This window comes from Eptatretus burgeri, chromosome 6, assembly GCF_056783735.1.
Source record: "Eptatretus burgeri isolate ZD-2024b chromosome 6, Ebu_testis_v1, whole genome shotgun sequence".
In the NCBI taxonomy this organism is placed as follows: Eukaryota; Metazoa; Chordata; class Myxini; order Myxiniformes; family Myxinidae; genus Eptatretus; species Eptatretus burgeri.
In genome coordinates, this window is record NC_140966.1 from 7,341,635 (window position 1) to 7,357,711 (window position 16,077).

At 40.3% G+C, this 16,077-nt stretch overlaps 1 protein-coding gene across 1 annotated transcript in view; it reads left to right on the forward strand.

The window, feature by feature from the left end:
• NAGA (alpha-N-acetylgalactosaminidase) overlaps positions 1-2,986 on the forward strand; it is a 42,638-nt gene extending 39,652 nt beyond the window's left edge. The window contains exons 7-8 of the mRNA XM_085883869.1: positions 1-254; positions 2,492-2,986. The exon at positions 1-254 is cut by the window's left edge and continues 2 nt beyond it. Coding sequence (XP_085739995.1) covers positions 1-254; positions 2,492-2,493 — 256 coding nt within the window. The 3' untranslated portion in view covers positions 2,494-2,986. The remainder of the gene's footprint in view (positions 255-2,491) is intronic.
• Positions 2,987-16,077: the final 13,091 nt, after the last annotated feature.

Here is a 16,077-nt window from a genome sequence, read left to right on the forward strand (position 1 = left end):
TGCATCTTTAGATGTCTGGAAACGACAGCTGAAAGGAGGACGATATGCTATAGCTGTGCTCAACAAAGGCACTGGCGGCACTCCCAAGAAGGTGGAACTCTCTCTTTCTTCGCTCAACATCACAACGGCTCAATTCTATGTGATTACAGACGTTTATGAAGACAAGCCTCTGGGGTTGTACAAGCCGAATGCCAGCTTTCACTTTTCTGTGAATCCGTCTGACGTTTTGCTCCTGCTTGTCGAACCTCTGAGCTGTAAGTGCAAATGCAAGTTTGTTTTAAAGGAGACATGCAATGTAATGGAAATACGGTATGGAAATGCGTTACTCGAAGATGTTGCTTAGGGTGTGCAGGAGTGTTATAATTTGTTGTTTCATTCTCCCGTTGGGATTGGTCGAGTAAACCTGCTCCCATCAGTGAGAACTTCAGTGAAATGTACTCTCATATAACATAAGGAATAGATATACCGAAGGATGTGGAACTTTATGGGTTTGGTATTATTATAGAAGCATACCTTGCTGATAAAATTAATTTGTTACGAGCGGAGAATTTTTTCCACCAGAATTACTAGTGGGACAATTCCACCGGAATTACGGATGGGACATTTCCACCGGAATTACACACGGGACCAGACCGTCCCCCCAGAATTACGGACGGGACCAGACCATTTCCACATGACCATCTCCAAATCTGAATACAGCAATCTTCTCAGTTGACAAGATTTTAATATTTTTAAAAGTTTAAATAAAGACCGGCTTTTTGCTTTCCTTCTTCATTGTCTACAGCGGTTTCATCAAATCCTCTTTACTTTCTGCCAATGGAATAGCATTTTCAGCATATATTGGATTGTTGATGCATCTCCCTTCAATCCTGACTCAAGCCGACATGTCATCCAAGTTTGATTCCTCATTATGTACTCATGATATAGATTGAACATGAAGGGCACTCGACCTCCGCCACGTAATGCCGGATCCACGAGAACATATCAGGCCCGTTACATTTTTGAAATATCATGCTATACAGTACAATATCGTTTTTGGCCCTCCTGTTTCGTTTTTTGACCCAATGGTGAAGCATCACTTTAATAATTAAATACTTCTCGTTTCCAGATCCGGATTCGGAGCTTCACCAAGATCGAAACATTTCATCCTTGCAACACACCCAACCTGTCCACAAAATTTCATCTGAATCTGTCCACAACTTTTTGAGATATCCTGCACATAAACAAACAGACAAACAAACAAGAAAATGATGTCATGCAGAGCACGATACTTGCAAAATCCACCCCCCACCCTCTCCAAAGGTTGCCATGGAAACATCAAATTGTCCATTTCATTAAGATTAAAATTCACAATATTAATCAAAGTTCAGGTCAATCGGATTAAAATTGATTATTTTTCAGTTGAAAATTGATGATTTTTGAAGTTTGACCTTCAGTTGACCTTTGACCTTTTAATCACAAAAAAATAGTTGGCAGTTGAAATTAAAAAATAGTTGAAAATTGACAAGAAAATTGACAGTTTAATTTGTTGCAAATTAAACAATTGCTGTTTAACTTTCAAGTCAATCGGATGAAAATTGACAATTTTGTTAGATTGAAATTGATGATTTTAGGTTAACCTCGAGTTGACCTTTGACCTTTGACCTTTTGACCTCAAAAATAGTTGGTTTCCCAATTCAGTGACGTAATATGCAAATCTTGTTCAAATTTCAAGTCAATCAGATGAAAAATGACGATTTCAGAAGTTTGACCTCAAAATCAATACGCTTCTCAGTTGAGACTACCTCTACAACTTCGTAAAGTTTCATGACGATCGGTTTAGAATTGTGACGTGTAGATGACAAACAGACAAACAAACAGACAGACAGACAGAATAACAAAATCAACTGTCCAATATCGTACTTGAAAAATCTTCGCTTTTGTAATTAACAAACAGACAAACAGACAGAAAGGTGTGAAAACATAACCTCCTTCACCTTCGGTGACAGAGGTAACAAGGGGAGAGAAGGAACCCCCTGTCTGACTCCTTTTCCAATTCCAAACCATTCTGTCTCTCTATACTCTGTTTTTTCTCTGATTTCTTGTTTCGTGTACAGGTTTTTAATCAGACAGATCAGGTGCTCCAACATTAGCAAAAGGCGAAGATAATTTTAGTTGTTTTAAGAGCCACAGTTTACATTTGTACCTCCTTAGAAATGGATAGGTGTTATCTTCTCTGGTATGGAGCCACGTGCATCAAATTTGTCTGGTCAAAATAGCAGAGTTTTTGATTTGGTAAAATATGTACGTATGCATGTCTTTTTTCTTTCAAAGTGGCAAATTCTTCCACGTGAACAACTTAAGAATCTAATATCAATATTTTATTGTACCATGAAATGGGAAAAGCAAATTAAAGTAGCAAATTATTATTTAGGTGTGTTTTCCCTTGAAACAAAGAGAAAATTTGTGATTTCAATTTTGAATTCTGAATCTTTTCTTTTGTGTTTTTCAGGATAGAAGAGGAGATCGTCAACAAGGCCATTAAGATGATATTGGGTAATGGGTTACCTGTTATTGTACCCATGTGAACACCTTGCTCATGATTAAGGGAAGACCAAGCTGTTAGCTTTTTGTTCAAATGCCATACACCATATTATGTTTTTGTCCATGGTTGACTGTCTTTGTAATTCATGGAAAACTGCACTGACGTCTCTTATTGTCTTTGTCCTTAATAGTGATATTTGTACAAGTTCCATCATGAGCTTTTGATCAATGTTTAAAAAAAAATCTAATTTTATGTATTTGCTAGCTGAAATTACAACAATAAATTCTTTTTAAGATTCCGAATTTAATTTTTTAATTAGTGAAAATACAAAGATAAACCTATGCAATGTGGAATATTTTAAAATGCTTGCTTTGTAAGATGTACACTGGTGAATTAAATGACAAAAAACATGATCAGGGAGGTCACAAACGAGTTGATTTCCAGACCATGACCAGTTCAGGATTATGGGTGTCGAGTTATTTTATTTCAATACCTTTATCAATTTAGCTCACCTGGACTTTAGTCCAGCGAGCTTATGTGATTGAGCATTGTCCGAAGGCAAGTGAGTGAGTGTAAACACTTCAGTCATTATCGCTTGAACCAAACAAACGATTTTGTTGAAACTTGGCCACAAGCTTCATGTCTGATGCCTTACAAAGATGTTTTAATCACATCAAAATCTGTGCTCGTTCAGGGGATCTACGGGGAAGGGGAGTGGTTTGACCCCCAAAATAGGTATTTGCTCTCTTTTCTGAAACTACATGTCAGATTTTGATGAAACTTGACCACAACATTCATCACTCGTGATGTACGAAAGTTTGTTCACAGCATAAAAAACTAATCAGGGTCTAGATAGGTCTGTGGGAGGTTTGAGGGACTTTTTCTCTTGAGTGCTTTATCATTAAGAAACCGTTGTGGCCTGTTCCAAATCAAGGAATTGTTGAGCATTTATTATTGTAAATTTCTGCTGCCAGTGCCATGGAGACCATTCCATGCATTAACTACTCTGAGTGAAAGACCCCTGCCTTATTACCATCCTGACTCTCTTCATCTTTACTCTCAGGCTGTGGCCCCTGGTCCTGTAACTCTTTTTTTCTGCTCAAAACTCGTCTGTATGCTTCATTATCTTAAATCTCTATACCGAATACCAAATCCTCTTTATGGCAGTTGTCCTTCCTCGAAAATGGATTCACCACTGCACATGGACCAAATCACTAGTGACCACTGCAATTCTGCTTCTTGACAGGTCGTGCAACTAACTGCAATTTGTAAATTTATTCTTCGGTTGGGGTCAAAACCTCATACGTCTTTACTTTAATAATGCAATTTTTTTATTTCAGTGATTTAAATATCTAATACAGTCCCTTTTTCCAATCTAACAGAAAATTGTGGTCGTTAACAGAGTCCAAAATGTTAGCGATTTCAAATCAGGTTATTTTCTGTGATCCAAAAATCAATGTTGCTCACCATTTTGGAGAGCAACTCTCCGAGTTTCTTTGGTTTGATATTTTATAGTGTCATCCTACTCTTAATTTGTAATTGGTCACTGGCTTTGTCACCAATACAAATATTTATTACTGACCCGAGACATCAAAAAGCTTCATATAGAGAACAAACAGTTTCAAATGGAGCATCTCTCCAACAATAGAGCATTTAAATTGCACCAGATGTAGCAATAAATGTGAATTGTTGCTCCCAGCTTGCTGGCTTGATGGCAATAGATGCCATTTGCATTTTTGCCCGCTCCACTCCGACCCTTTTTAGAATCCTGTGCCGGCACGGGCAATTTGCTTGTTTTAAACGAAAAAACCATGTAGTCTCTGAGCTGTTGGCTTGAATGTGCCCCCATCCTGTCATATTTTGTAAAGCTGAGCAACGTTGAGCCTGGTTAGTATTTGGATGGAAGACTTTTGGCGAAAGTTTTGTCATCAAGGATGAGAGATATCGTAAGACGGCTTCAATTAGTGTTGCGCTCACCTTTGATTTGGGTAGTTGTAACTTTGTTCCCATTGTGCAGTCAAATCTGAATTGAAAGCCATGGTCATTAACCTGGTGCAATGTTGGCAGGAGAGCTGCATTTTAGAACACGATGTTCTTTGGATGGTGATGTAAAACAGGCTGTCATGTCTGCTTTTACGTTGCGGATGTTAAAAATCCATTCAAGTCTCTCGAAAAGTAAAGTTAATCATCAAACTTTGCAGATATGGTGAGATTAAGTTTATGGGAAGAATGATATTGTTATTTAATATCAGCAAATTATCACAAGAAAATCTGTGGATATCACTGTGCCTCCATAAACCATGCAAATATACATACAAGTGCTGCACACCATTGAATTGGTCTCATGCCTGCTCTCCTTACCAATTCAGGATATTCAATTGGAGGTACACCAAGGCTTGTTATGCATTTTCAGAAATGTATTCTTCCATTGGTTTCAGTTGTATAGTGTTCTCAATTCCATCATTTTCACATGAAGTCTTCATCGTCAGCCACCAGAGGCCACTGCATCCCTGAATATAGTTTTCCAGCCAAGCTTGCATAATCAGTAAATTTAGCACCATTGAAAATGTTACATCCATCAGTGCACATCAGATGTACGGAAGTTTGTTCCTTCGTCCGCACCTTCACTGCACTATTGGGTTTCTTTTCATTTATAATGGGGCTGCCAGGGGGATGCGTTGATCCATGAGATCCTTTCCATGATGGATGTCTAACCAGAGAGATCTATCACAGAAACGTCTTCATGGATTCACCGCAACGAACAAATCACTACAACTAAAATTGCAACAGTGTTAGTTGTTGGCAGGCAGTGTAACTGTAACTTCTGTTGTTTTTCATTCGGGGTGTGGGGGTTGGGGGAGCTACATAAACATTGTCAGTTTGATACACAGGAAAACTAGAACAGTACTCGGTGGAGCACATACCTCCGCCAGGCTGACCAGTTTATGTCTTGTATCCCGCTGATATGCCGGATCTGGATCCGGACCTGACCCAAAATCGAGTCGGCTTGTTCTTGTCACCGAACTAACTCATCCATCTTGTTTCGGGCGAATCTGTCTGTAACTTTTCGAAATATCATGCTAAACAGTATATCGTTTTTGACCTCATCTCTCAATGGTGAAAATTTAAAAATTATCCAATCCGGATTTGGATCTTCACGAAAATCGAATCAATTCTTCCATGTCACATACCCGACCAAGTTTTGTCTGAATCCGTCCACAACTTTTTTTTAGATATAACTGTTCACAGGCAGACAAGGGTGAAAACGACCTCCGCTCACCTTCGGTAGTGGAGGTAACAAGACAGATTGTTTAACAATTCACAGCCTCACTGGGATATATAGATTACAGTAAATCTAAGAACCAGTGCAGACTCACTCACTCACTCACTCACTCAGTGACACACAACGCAATTTCAGGAGCTTTTTCATGTTCCTTCAAAACGTGAAAGACGAATAAGTCATCAAATAAATTCCCACATTCATATACATATATTCCATGAAAAATATGTTGATAATGGTTGCTATATAGCAAAAGTTAACCTGTCCAATCATGACTAATATATTGATATGTGAACGAGCGGGATACCCATCAGAGACAAACCTCCTTTATAAGGGGTAGAGATAAGAAAAGTATGGTCCTTGAGAAAAACAAAACAGACAGACACAGGGTGTAGAGAGGACACAAATGATAAAACACTGGATTAATAATCTCTATCTTAGACAAAATGCACAGTCAAGGAAAAACAAAACAGCTTATAATTAACACCTATGAAATGTATCTCATTGAGCAAATATCTCTCACTTGAGCGAGTGAAGCTGCACTGGTCCAGCTACCTGCACCAGCAATGAGATCAGACACTTTGCGAATGTTCTTCCTCAATAGGTACTCAAAGATGCGATCCATTTGAAATTCTCCAAAGCGAGGATTGAATAAAAGGCATACATTCAGGAGCATTTCCCTTGAGTATGATACATCAATCAGCTTCAAATTAAAAGCCTGCCATGCGCTCAACATGGAGTGAACAGCTGACAACTGAGATAAATCAAATTAGTTTGTATGAAGCAGAAACAACTCTTTTGCATAACACAGATTATGAGCATATCGCAGAAGAGAGCGACTCAGAAATGTCTGACCGAGGCAACATGATCCATACAGTAGTAGCCTGATCACCACCAAACAAAGTGCCATGATGTTGTTCACGATGTACACCAAGCCTTGAACTTCTTCATTCAAAGGAAAGCTCAGGGTACCAGGACACAAGGCAGTGCTTGCCACTCTAAAATAAGTTTACCAAGAAATTTTGAATCAGTTGGACAAAACCTTCGGGGAGTTGTCCAGCTTTGATTCTATGCCAAAGCATAAAGGCTGCCAAATTATTTAGAATCAATAATCTGTCCAACATACAATATAGTTGTGCAAGGATGGAGGACAGAGCATGGACAAACAGCCATAAGTTGGCAATCTTTGTGCTTGGTTTGATGGGCCTAATGGCCTCCTGCGTTGAAATTCCATGTAACAGACTTGGTGGTGTAATGGTTCCAGCGTCTGTGCTGAATCTGGAAGGTTGTTCATTCAAATCCTTGCTGAGTTGTAATAAAGACTGAAAATCGGACTGCTCATCATGAATCTCACCTGGATCAGGAGCAACAATCACTAAACCCACCCCCCCTCCCCATGCAGACCTCCTTAGACCTTTATTTTTTTAATGCGATGAACAAATTTTGGTACATCACCAAACGAGTGATGAAGATTGTGGTCAAGTTTCATTGAAACCATTTGTGTAGTTTCGGATAAGAGAACAAATACCTATTGGGGGGAGGGGTCAAAAACACCCCCTGAAGACCCCCTTCATGAGTGCAGATTTTGATGCGGTCAATACATCTTCGTTGGGCATCAGATATGAAGCTTGTGGCCAAATTTCAGCAAAATCGTGTGTTTGGTTCAAGCGATAATGACTAAGTGTTTACGGACTGACAGACGGACTCATGTACGAACACAGCTCGATCGCATAAGCTCACCAGAATAAAATACAGGTGAGCTAAAAATGGTATGTTCTGCTTCTTGTCTCTGACATTTTATGTCTTTTTCTCCCTGTTTTCTTCAAAAGACCATTTCTCAATATTTTGCTTTTCTGAGTTTATCCTTAAATTTAGAACCATTTTTCAATGGCATTATTCCATTTTCTAAAACCTTCCTTTCAATCCCATTGTGTTTCGAGGAAAACATTTGGAATCGGTGACAAAATATGGCAATTAGAGAATTTGCATTATCCCACAACAGAAATAATTTAATTGCAAAACCTGCCTTTCTTCTGGCCAACCGTTTTCATATTACAGGAAATGGTTCTTTACATTGGAAGTTATCAAACATATTGTTATGTTTGTGGGGTAGATGGAGGAATTTCATAGCCATGATGGGATTGTATAGTATCAGTTAGCATGGTCTGTGGATGAGTAAGAGACATTTTGATGTAACTTAAGTAGGGAAACTGTCAGCTTAACTCGTTACGTGTCATCGCACGGAGGGAGGGGGGTGCTGTGTTAATTAGGTAGTGGTTAAGCATAATTTCTCGCAGTATGTGATTTCTCCCTGTGACATTCTCCTATATTTTTGTATTTACAAGACCGGCGATAAAATGGAATCATGTCATTAAAACAACAAAAACCGAACTGAACTTGCCAGGTAGGCAAAAACCTACACTTCCTTACCTCCTCTCGCACCGCCGCCATTTCTCTGCTCATCGCTTCACTCATCTCCTTTTTTATTTCATCACCCATCACGTCCACTTTTCTGCTGTTTCGTCCATTTTTCTGCTCATCGCATCCATTCTGCTGCTGTTGTTTTGGTCCATCATAGTTATTTGTCCCATTACTTGTCTCATGAACAACATCGTGTCATGCTTGGGCTGCACTGGCTGTGTTAACTTGGCGTTCTGTGCTATCGATGCTGCATTTTCCTGAGGCCGAGGGTGGAAATTATTTTCCGTCTCTCCCATTGCCTCCTCTTCACCCTCTATTGCGACTTCATGCAGGTCCTGGATCAATTCCTATCCATATTTACATTGTCTACATGGCCCACCAGAACCTGCTCGTGTTGCTCCGCCATTGTCCGCACCAATAAATTTCACTAAAAGTTTGTCGAACAGCTCTGAAATTTGAGGTGCGTGAAGTGCACCACAGGTCGACTACCTGCCATCAATTTATTGATCAAGGGGTTCGAAAAATCCCACTCCCAGACTCCAGTTTGTTACCAAGGCTCCTGACACAAGTTTGTTATGGCCATGGGTACCGAATGTATTATGGGGGGGTTAATCCCCTTTTCTCCTCAGAAGAACGGGACCTGGGGCCACTGCTTACGTTTAACTTCATGAGACGGTGGGTTGCTTTAGAACCATGAACGCCAATCAGTTAACCACAGTTCCAGTGTCCACCAACTAATTTAACCGTTTAACTAGAGGTCACGTGGCTTCCTAAACGGGGTGTACGCCCTCGGCAAAGCACCAATCTTATCTTGATTAGATCTTAATTTGGGCGGCCGAGCGTATAACCGCTGGTGCGTGCCGACTATTCCAGGTCATTTCATTTGGTAATTACCTCCCAGTCTAAGTTCAGACAATGCTGGATCAATGGAAGGAAAGGACAAGCACCGATAGTTTGGAACGTCAACAAGGAATTTATTAATTAGGAAAAAATAAATAAAAATAACTTTTTATTTCCTTGTGGTAAAAATAAGTAAATTCAAATCAATCAAAATAATCGCAAGCAAATAAAGAATTAATCAGGCATTGATAGAAAAACAGAAAAAGAGCAGATTATTATCACTGTGCCTTACTTAACAATTAAACATGAGACAAGGGTACCCAGCAGATCATTCAGGGGGGAAGAGAAATCCAGTCTCGCTCACCAAGTAGACGTCGTCGTACGTCAAATAAAACGTCCTGAAATGTGTGAGCGTGCCTTGCGGTGCACCCACTCGCAAACAGGCTTTAATGCCATTCGATGTCATGTCGTCATCCCCAGGAACTAGGAATGCTAAGAATCAGGTACGCCAAGAGCAGGTCTCGAGCAGAACCAGCATTAATGGTCTGAGCGTCACCCACCGTCAGGTGCCACCAGGAGCCACAACCAACATACAGATGTTAGGAGCTGTGAGAAGCTTTAAAGCGCCAAGAGGCACTGAGGTGCTGTGAGAAGCTGTAAGGCGCTGTGAGAAGCTGTAAGGCTGCAAGGCTGTCACCAACTGTCACAAACTCATCTGTCGCCAGCTCACCAACCGTCTGACTGGAACTGACGAGCTGAAAATAGCCGTCACCCAGCTGTCATCAACTGAAACAAACTATCGCAAAACTCTCAAAGCTGCAAGGACCGCAACCAGCTATTGCCAACTGACTGACAAAAACGGTCCGCTCGTCCTTTTTATAGGTGGCCCATCTGGGCGGAGCCTCAAGCAGACTTCAGCCAAATCCACCTTGCCTATTGGCGCATCGTTGCACGTGACAAACCGCCCGTCTCGCGATCATTCCTGGACTTTGATGCCATGCTTGTAGTTCTGGACGAACGGCAGAAAGCAACCATTTGCCAGAATTACCGAGCGAAAACGTGAAGTGCTCATAAAATGTGAACAACAATTATCACCTCAATGTCCAGCCCGATACAAAAAAGAGCAGTTAGCATCCATAGAGCTGCTGAACGGGGTTTCAAACGTCGATGGAAAAAGGTGGCTGTCACCGTCGATGGAAAGAGGTGGGTGTTGAGCCTCCGTTGGGCTAACAGCTATCTCACGTGCATGAATGTGTCTGGCATAAAGAAAAAAAGGCCATCCCATAAGAAAGGGAATCTATTCTCTACCCTTCTCAGCGCATCAAAGTTAGAATCCCACCAGACATGAGGATGGGTCTATCCTGGACATACATTTTGGGATATAACTGTCTGAGGACCTCGCTGTTTGAACGCATTAGTCGGATCCGATTCTGAAATCCGTAACAATATATATATATATATATATATATATATATATATATATATATATATATATATATATATATATATATATACATATATATATATATATATATATATATATATATATATATATATTACTAAAACTCTCATCTTGTACGTATGTAGGGGAGAGTGGGGCAAGATGGTCCCTTTTTTTGGTTTTGTCCGTTTTGCCGTCAGATGATTTTCCAGCCAAACACCATTCAATTGGCATTCCTTAGTCCATCTATCACCCCAAGTAACTGCCCAATTTTGAGAATATTAGAGTTCATTGAATGTCAATAAAAGGCAATTCAAAATTTGTGGTCGAAATGCTCAACTTGCCCCACCCTTGAGGCAAGTCGATCATCACTATGGGGAAAGATGATCATGGTCCTAAGGAAACATGAGGACAGTCTAAATAAGCGATGTGTTAGAATTTTAATGAACGGAAAATAATTCTTCATTTATATATATCCATCTAGGATACCAACATAATATTTCCAAAACATTGTCCCATACACAACCGGATACGAACGTCCATTTTCATGTCATTTATCTTTGTGTTCCAGTCGTAATGTCTAAATTCGCAACTCCCACTGACTGAGATCAATTGTGAATACCAGTTGCTTTGATTTTCTCTGACTTCCCTTTAAAAATCCGGGTGGAGGTAGTTTTTTTAACGATGTCCTCTTTGGAAAAAGTCCCCCAATCTATCTCGTCCACGATGAACATAGGTCGATCAAGTTCATATGAGAAAGTACTTTGCGGAGAAAGACTCCCTCATATCCATCGTCATCGATTGCCTCGACATGCGCTATGTACAGAATTGATCGCGCTTTTTCCCCATCTATTTTTGTAATTACAGTCTCCTTCAATAATATCATTATTGTCATCTGGCTCTGAATCTTCATCTCGAAGCTGGAAATCACCAGCATCAGCATCATCCGATGATTCACTGTCTAACTGTAGGCCTGCACATTTTCGTGATTTCATTTCCTTGATCAGCTTTTTAGATTTCGTCTGGGCAGATTTGGCGGCTCTTGGCATCGCTCTTTTTCTGCTCTCGTTGATTTCTGGCTTCCATCTCGGCGGCGATTGCATTTCTCATGGGTGAAACAGGACAAGATGATCGTGGTGTGGGGCAAGATGATCACATGATCAACTTGCCCCACAACCAAGTGATCATCCTGCCCCACCACCGCCATTTTTACAAAATCGTCTGACATTCATAAATTACAGCAATGAGCTAGGCAAAACATACACGCAATATGGGCATATAAGCAACGTGTACACCTAAATACAGATACCATTCCGACTACACTTATTCATAGAGATAATATGTACTCACCGATGATTCAAAAATTTTCTTTTTCAGGAGGAAAATGATGTTTTTCTGATAAAACGAATGCAGCGTTTTTTCTCGTCATGCGCCTTCCACAGTGGAATTGTAGTTAATCGATCTATTGATGAGTGGCGCCACTGTCCAATGCGAGCTTTATTGGAGTCATGAGAGGGGGGTGATCATCATGCCCCAGGGATCATCTTGCCCCACTCTCCCCTATGTATATATGTTCCCAAAATACAGCCAAAACGGTACACTATAGCGCAGATATTTTAGGGCCACCTTACTTCCCATTCTCCTGTGGTGTGCAGTATCAAGTTTCGTTCAAATCGGGAAACGAAAAAATTATTAAAAAATCATTTCCCGATTCAGTCAAGTACTCTTCGAGAGATTTTGATCAATGTAAACAACCTCAGCGGTATAGTTGGCTAGAGCATTTTTTTTGTTTTTTTTTTCAAATGGTTTAATCAAAAATCAAACATTTAGTATAGACAAAGAACGATTGATTTTTAAGCATAAATTAAACATCGCCATTTTGATATAATACTTCTGTGTTCATTAATAAATATAATTGTGTTAAGAAGATAATGCACAATAATTTCTTCGACTTTCTTTTCTCCGTTTTTTTTTTCACATTGACGCGCAATATCAAGTTTCGTTCAAATTGGGCAACGAAAAAATTATTTAAAAAATCAATTCCCGATTCAGTCAAGTACTCTTCTAGAGTATTTGATCAATGCAAACAACCTTAGCGGTCTAGTTCGCTGGAGCTATCTTGTTTTTTTTGAAACAATTTTTTTTATCAACCGCTGTCACAACGGGAACCCAACAGGTTCACAGGTCGTCTCGTGTGTGTGTGTGTGTGTGTGTGTGTGTGTGTGTGTGTGTATGTGTGTGTATGTGTGTGTATGTGTGTGTATGTGTGTGTATGTGTGTGTATGTGTGTGTATGTGTGTGTGTATATATATATATATATATATATATATATATATATATATATATATATATATATATATATATATGTGTGTGTCTATATATATATATATATATATATATATATATATATATATATATATATATATATGAATTTCTATATATATATATATATATATATATATATATATATATATATATATATATAGTTGCTTTTTTAATGCAAAACATAATGTATAACCTGATTTTACTGCTGTGTGAAGCTGTTTGGATGTGATGCCATTTTTACATTGAACAATTTAAATTTCACTTGGTCGAGATACAGATAAACACTCTCTGGAATGGTTACCAACAAGTGTGGCCAAACCCAGAACCCCTCCATCTCCAATGCATCTGGGTACCTATCTAATTCCAATCTAAACCTATCTATTATTTTTGCAATCATGACCTTCTCGTGATTGGATATCTCGATATCTCTATCTCTATCTCTATCTCTATCTCTATCTCTATCTCTCTCTCTGAAAGAACCCTGCCTTATTTAAAAAATGATTCGCGTTTGTAATTCCTTGCGACAACCGTTAACCATTCGGGTGTGAAGCCACAAATGCAGAAGTAGTTGCTCCACAAATGGCTAGCTTAAGGCCGAATATGGTCGTCAATGTACCAGAGCAGAGAATACATTAACATACCAAAGAGATCGAAACCTCATCGGTAATTAATAAGAACAATTACAGTTGATGCCCCCCCCCCACCAGGGAAAAGCCAATTGTTCTGTATCAGTTTTATTACAGCGGAACAGGAGGCGGAACCAGGCAGATGAATTGTCTCTCGAAATACGAATAGTTTATTAAAACCAGCCAGATGATAATATAAATGGAATGGACTTCCAGGCAAAAGTTCGACAGACTATGACAAGAAGTAAACACTTAACAGAATAGATAAATGATTCTAAAGACTAATATGCCACTTAGTCGCTCAATGTCCTGTGTTGAGGCACCTTTGGTTTTCATCTCACTTATTCTTGCCTGAAATATCTATTGCCTCTTCTGACAGCCATTTAGCTTATCTTCTTTCTGCTTGCTTTTGGGATGTTGTTTTTGGCTTTTTCTTTTACAATGTCTTCAGCCTCTTGCCCCAATCCATATGGCATTGCGGTAACCAAGTCTAGCTCTGCAAAATGATTTTTTTTAGCCCCCCTTTGGACTTCCTCAGAAACAGGAGCTTATGGATTGGGTCTCATCTGTCCATGTGTCTGTCCGCAACCATATCTCAGACATGTTTGGACGAATTTTGTTCATTCTTGGCAGAAAGACAACACATGATGGTGTACATATTCACCTCGTTTTGTTTCGAGATTCGATCGAAGATGGCCGACTGGCGGCAATTTTCGTTGTAAAAATCCGATGTTGAACACGTCCTCAACCATTTCTCGGACATGCATTTGCCGATGTTGTTTGTTTTTTTTAACCTTCAGTGCTTATTGTTTAGATACATTTTCAAGCTCATATCTGGTTGGAGTTTTTGATTATTTTTTTCACCTTTCTCAATTTGACTCATAGTTTTGCCACAAGGAGTTCATGATCAGTTCCGCAGTCTGAACCTGGCGGAGTATTGGGAGAGTGCACAGCACTTATTCTCTATCTTCTGTTGGTTTAGAATGCAGTCAACCTGATTTATGTGTTTCCATCAGGTAAAATCCATGTGTAGAGTCTACCCTTGGATTGTTTGAGGCACGTATTTGCAATAATTAGCTCATTCTCTACACATAACTCCAGTATTCACTCGCCTGGCTCATTTTGGATATCAAGTCCGTGCTCTCCTGCGATCCCTGGTTCTCCTGCTTCTCCACATTTTACATTTCAGTCCCTCATGAAAATTAAACCATCTCCTATGCAGACCTGTTCCACAAGTTCATGCCACCTTTCCATTAAATTCCTTCACATTTTGTTCATCATTCTGTCGAGTAAGTTTCAGCATACACCATATCTGAATGGTAAGTGGTGTTCACTGGAGGTTTCGCTTTTAACCTCACTGTTATTAATCACTTGCAGGGCTACACGGCATTGCCCAGTTGGCGGGTGGTTGGGGGGAGGCGGGGGTACTGAGAAGTAGGAGAAGCAGGAGGTGGATAGGGGGCAGGAGAATCGACGAGGTGAAGGTGGGACTGTGTAGGGGGGAGCAGGAGAGCCAGAACACCAGTGGGTAAAGGGGTCTTAAGGGAACAGCACATGCCTTATGTTTGCTTAGTGGTTAGGGTGGTGGCTTGGGATCTTAGGGTCCTGTGTTCAAGCCCCGTTGGCTGCTAAATTAAAATACACCAGGAGGTTGACTCAGCCTGTCATCCTTCTGAGGTCGGCAAAATGAGCACCAGTGTACTGGTGAAGGGGACACTGCATCAGCGGCATAGCCGCGTCCCAACCAATGATGCAACCAGCAGCCACAGGCTGCACTCGATAGAGAGAGGGAACACCAGTGGGTAAAGGGTCTTCAAGGGTCTTAAGTGTCTTTGTGGTCTTCATGGTCTTTAGGATCTTCGAGTTCTTCTGGCTCTAAGGGGTCTTAAGGGTCTTCAAAAGACTTCATGGTCTTTGAGGGTCTTCGGGCTCTTAGGAGTCTTCTCGAATCAGGGTATTCGGGATTTTAAGGTGTCTTGATTGTGTTCAGGGAATTCATTGATCTTAAGGGTCTTTTGGATCTTAAGGGGTCTTATCACCCAAGCATGTAGAAAGTCTTCTCTCAAGTATGTAAAGAGTCTTCTCTCAAACATGTATGCTCATCTCTCAAGCATGTAAAAAAAAGGTCTTATAGTTCTTCTGAGTCTTTAAAGGCTGATATTGTGGATGGAAATATACTTTGGACAACCCCCAGGACAGACTTGGTCTGTGTGCTTATTTGGTGGTTATCCACCCAGCGGTCTTTGCAAGAGATGCAATCAGACAGATAGACAGACAGACAGACATCCGATGAATCTTCTTTATTCGATTAGAATGCCATGCCGTGGTAGAAGGACATATTAAGTTGCTTTATATACTGTTGCGGATCCGGGGTGGCGGGATTCTGACCCGGTCCCTGGCGCCACCCTCGCCACCACCGTCTCTGGGAATCTATAACGCCGGCCGGCTCGGCACAGGCCTCGGGTCACGCGTCTTCAATCGCAATACCAACGTAATCCTGAACCTTACCAGTTGGGGAGATAGGACCCCTGGTTACAGACTAGTTTTGTCAGAGACCGAGCGGAGTCTACCAGTCTGTAACCACTTTTGGTTTTATATGCCAATCAAACGGATTGTTCCT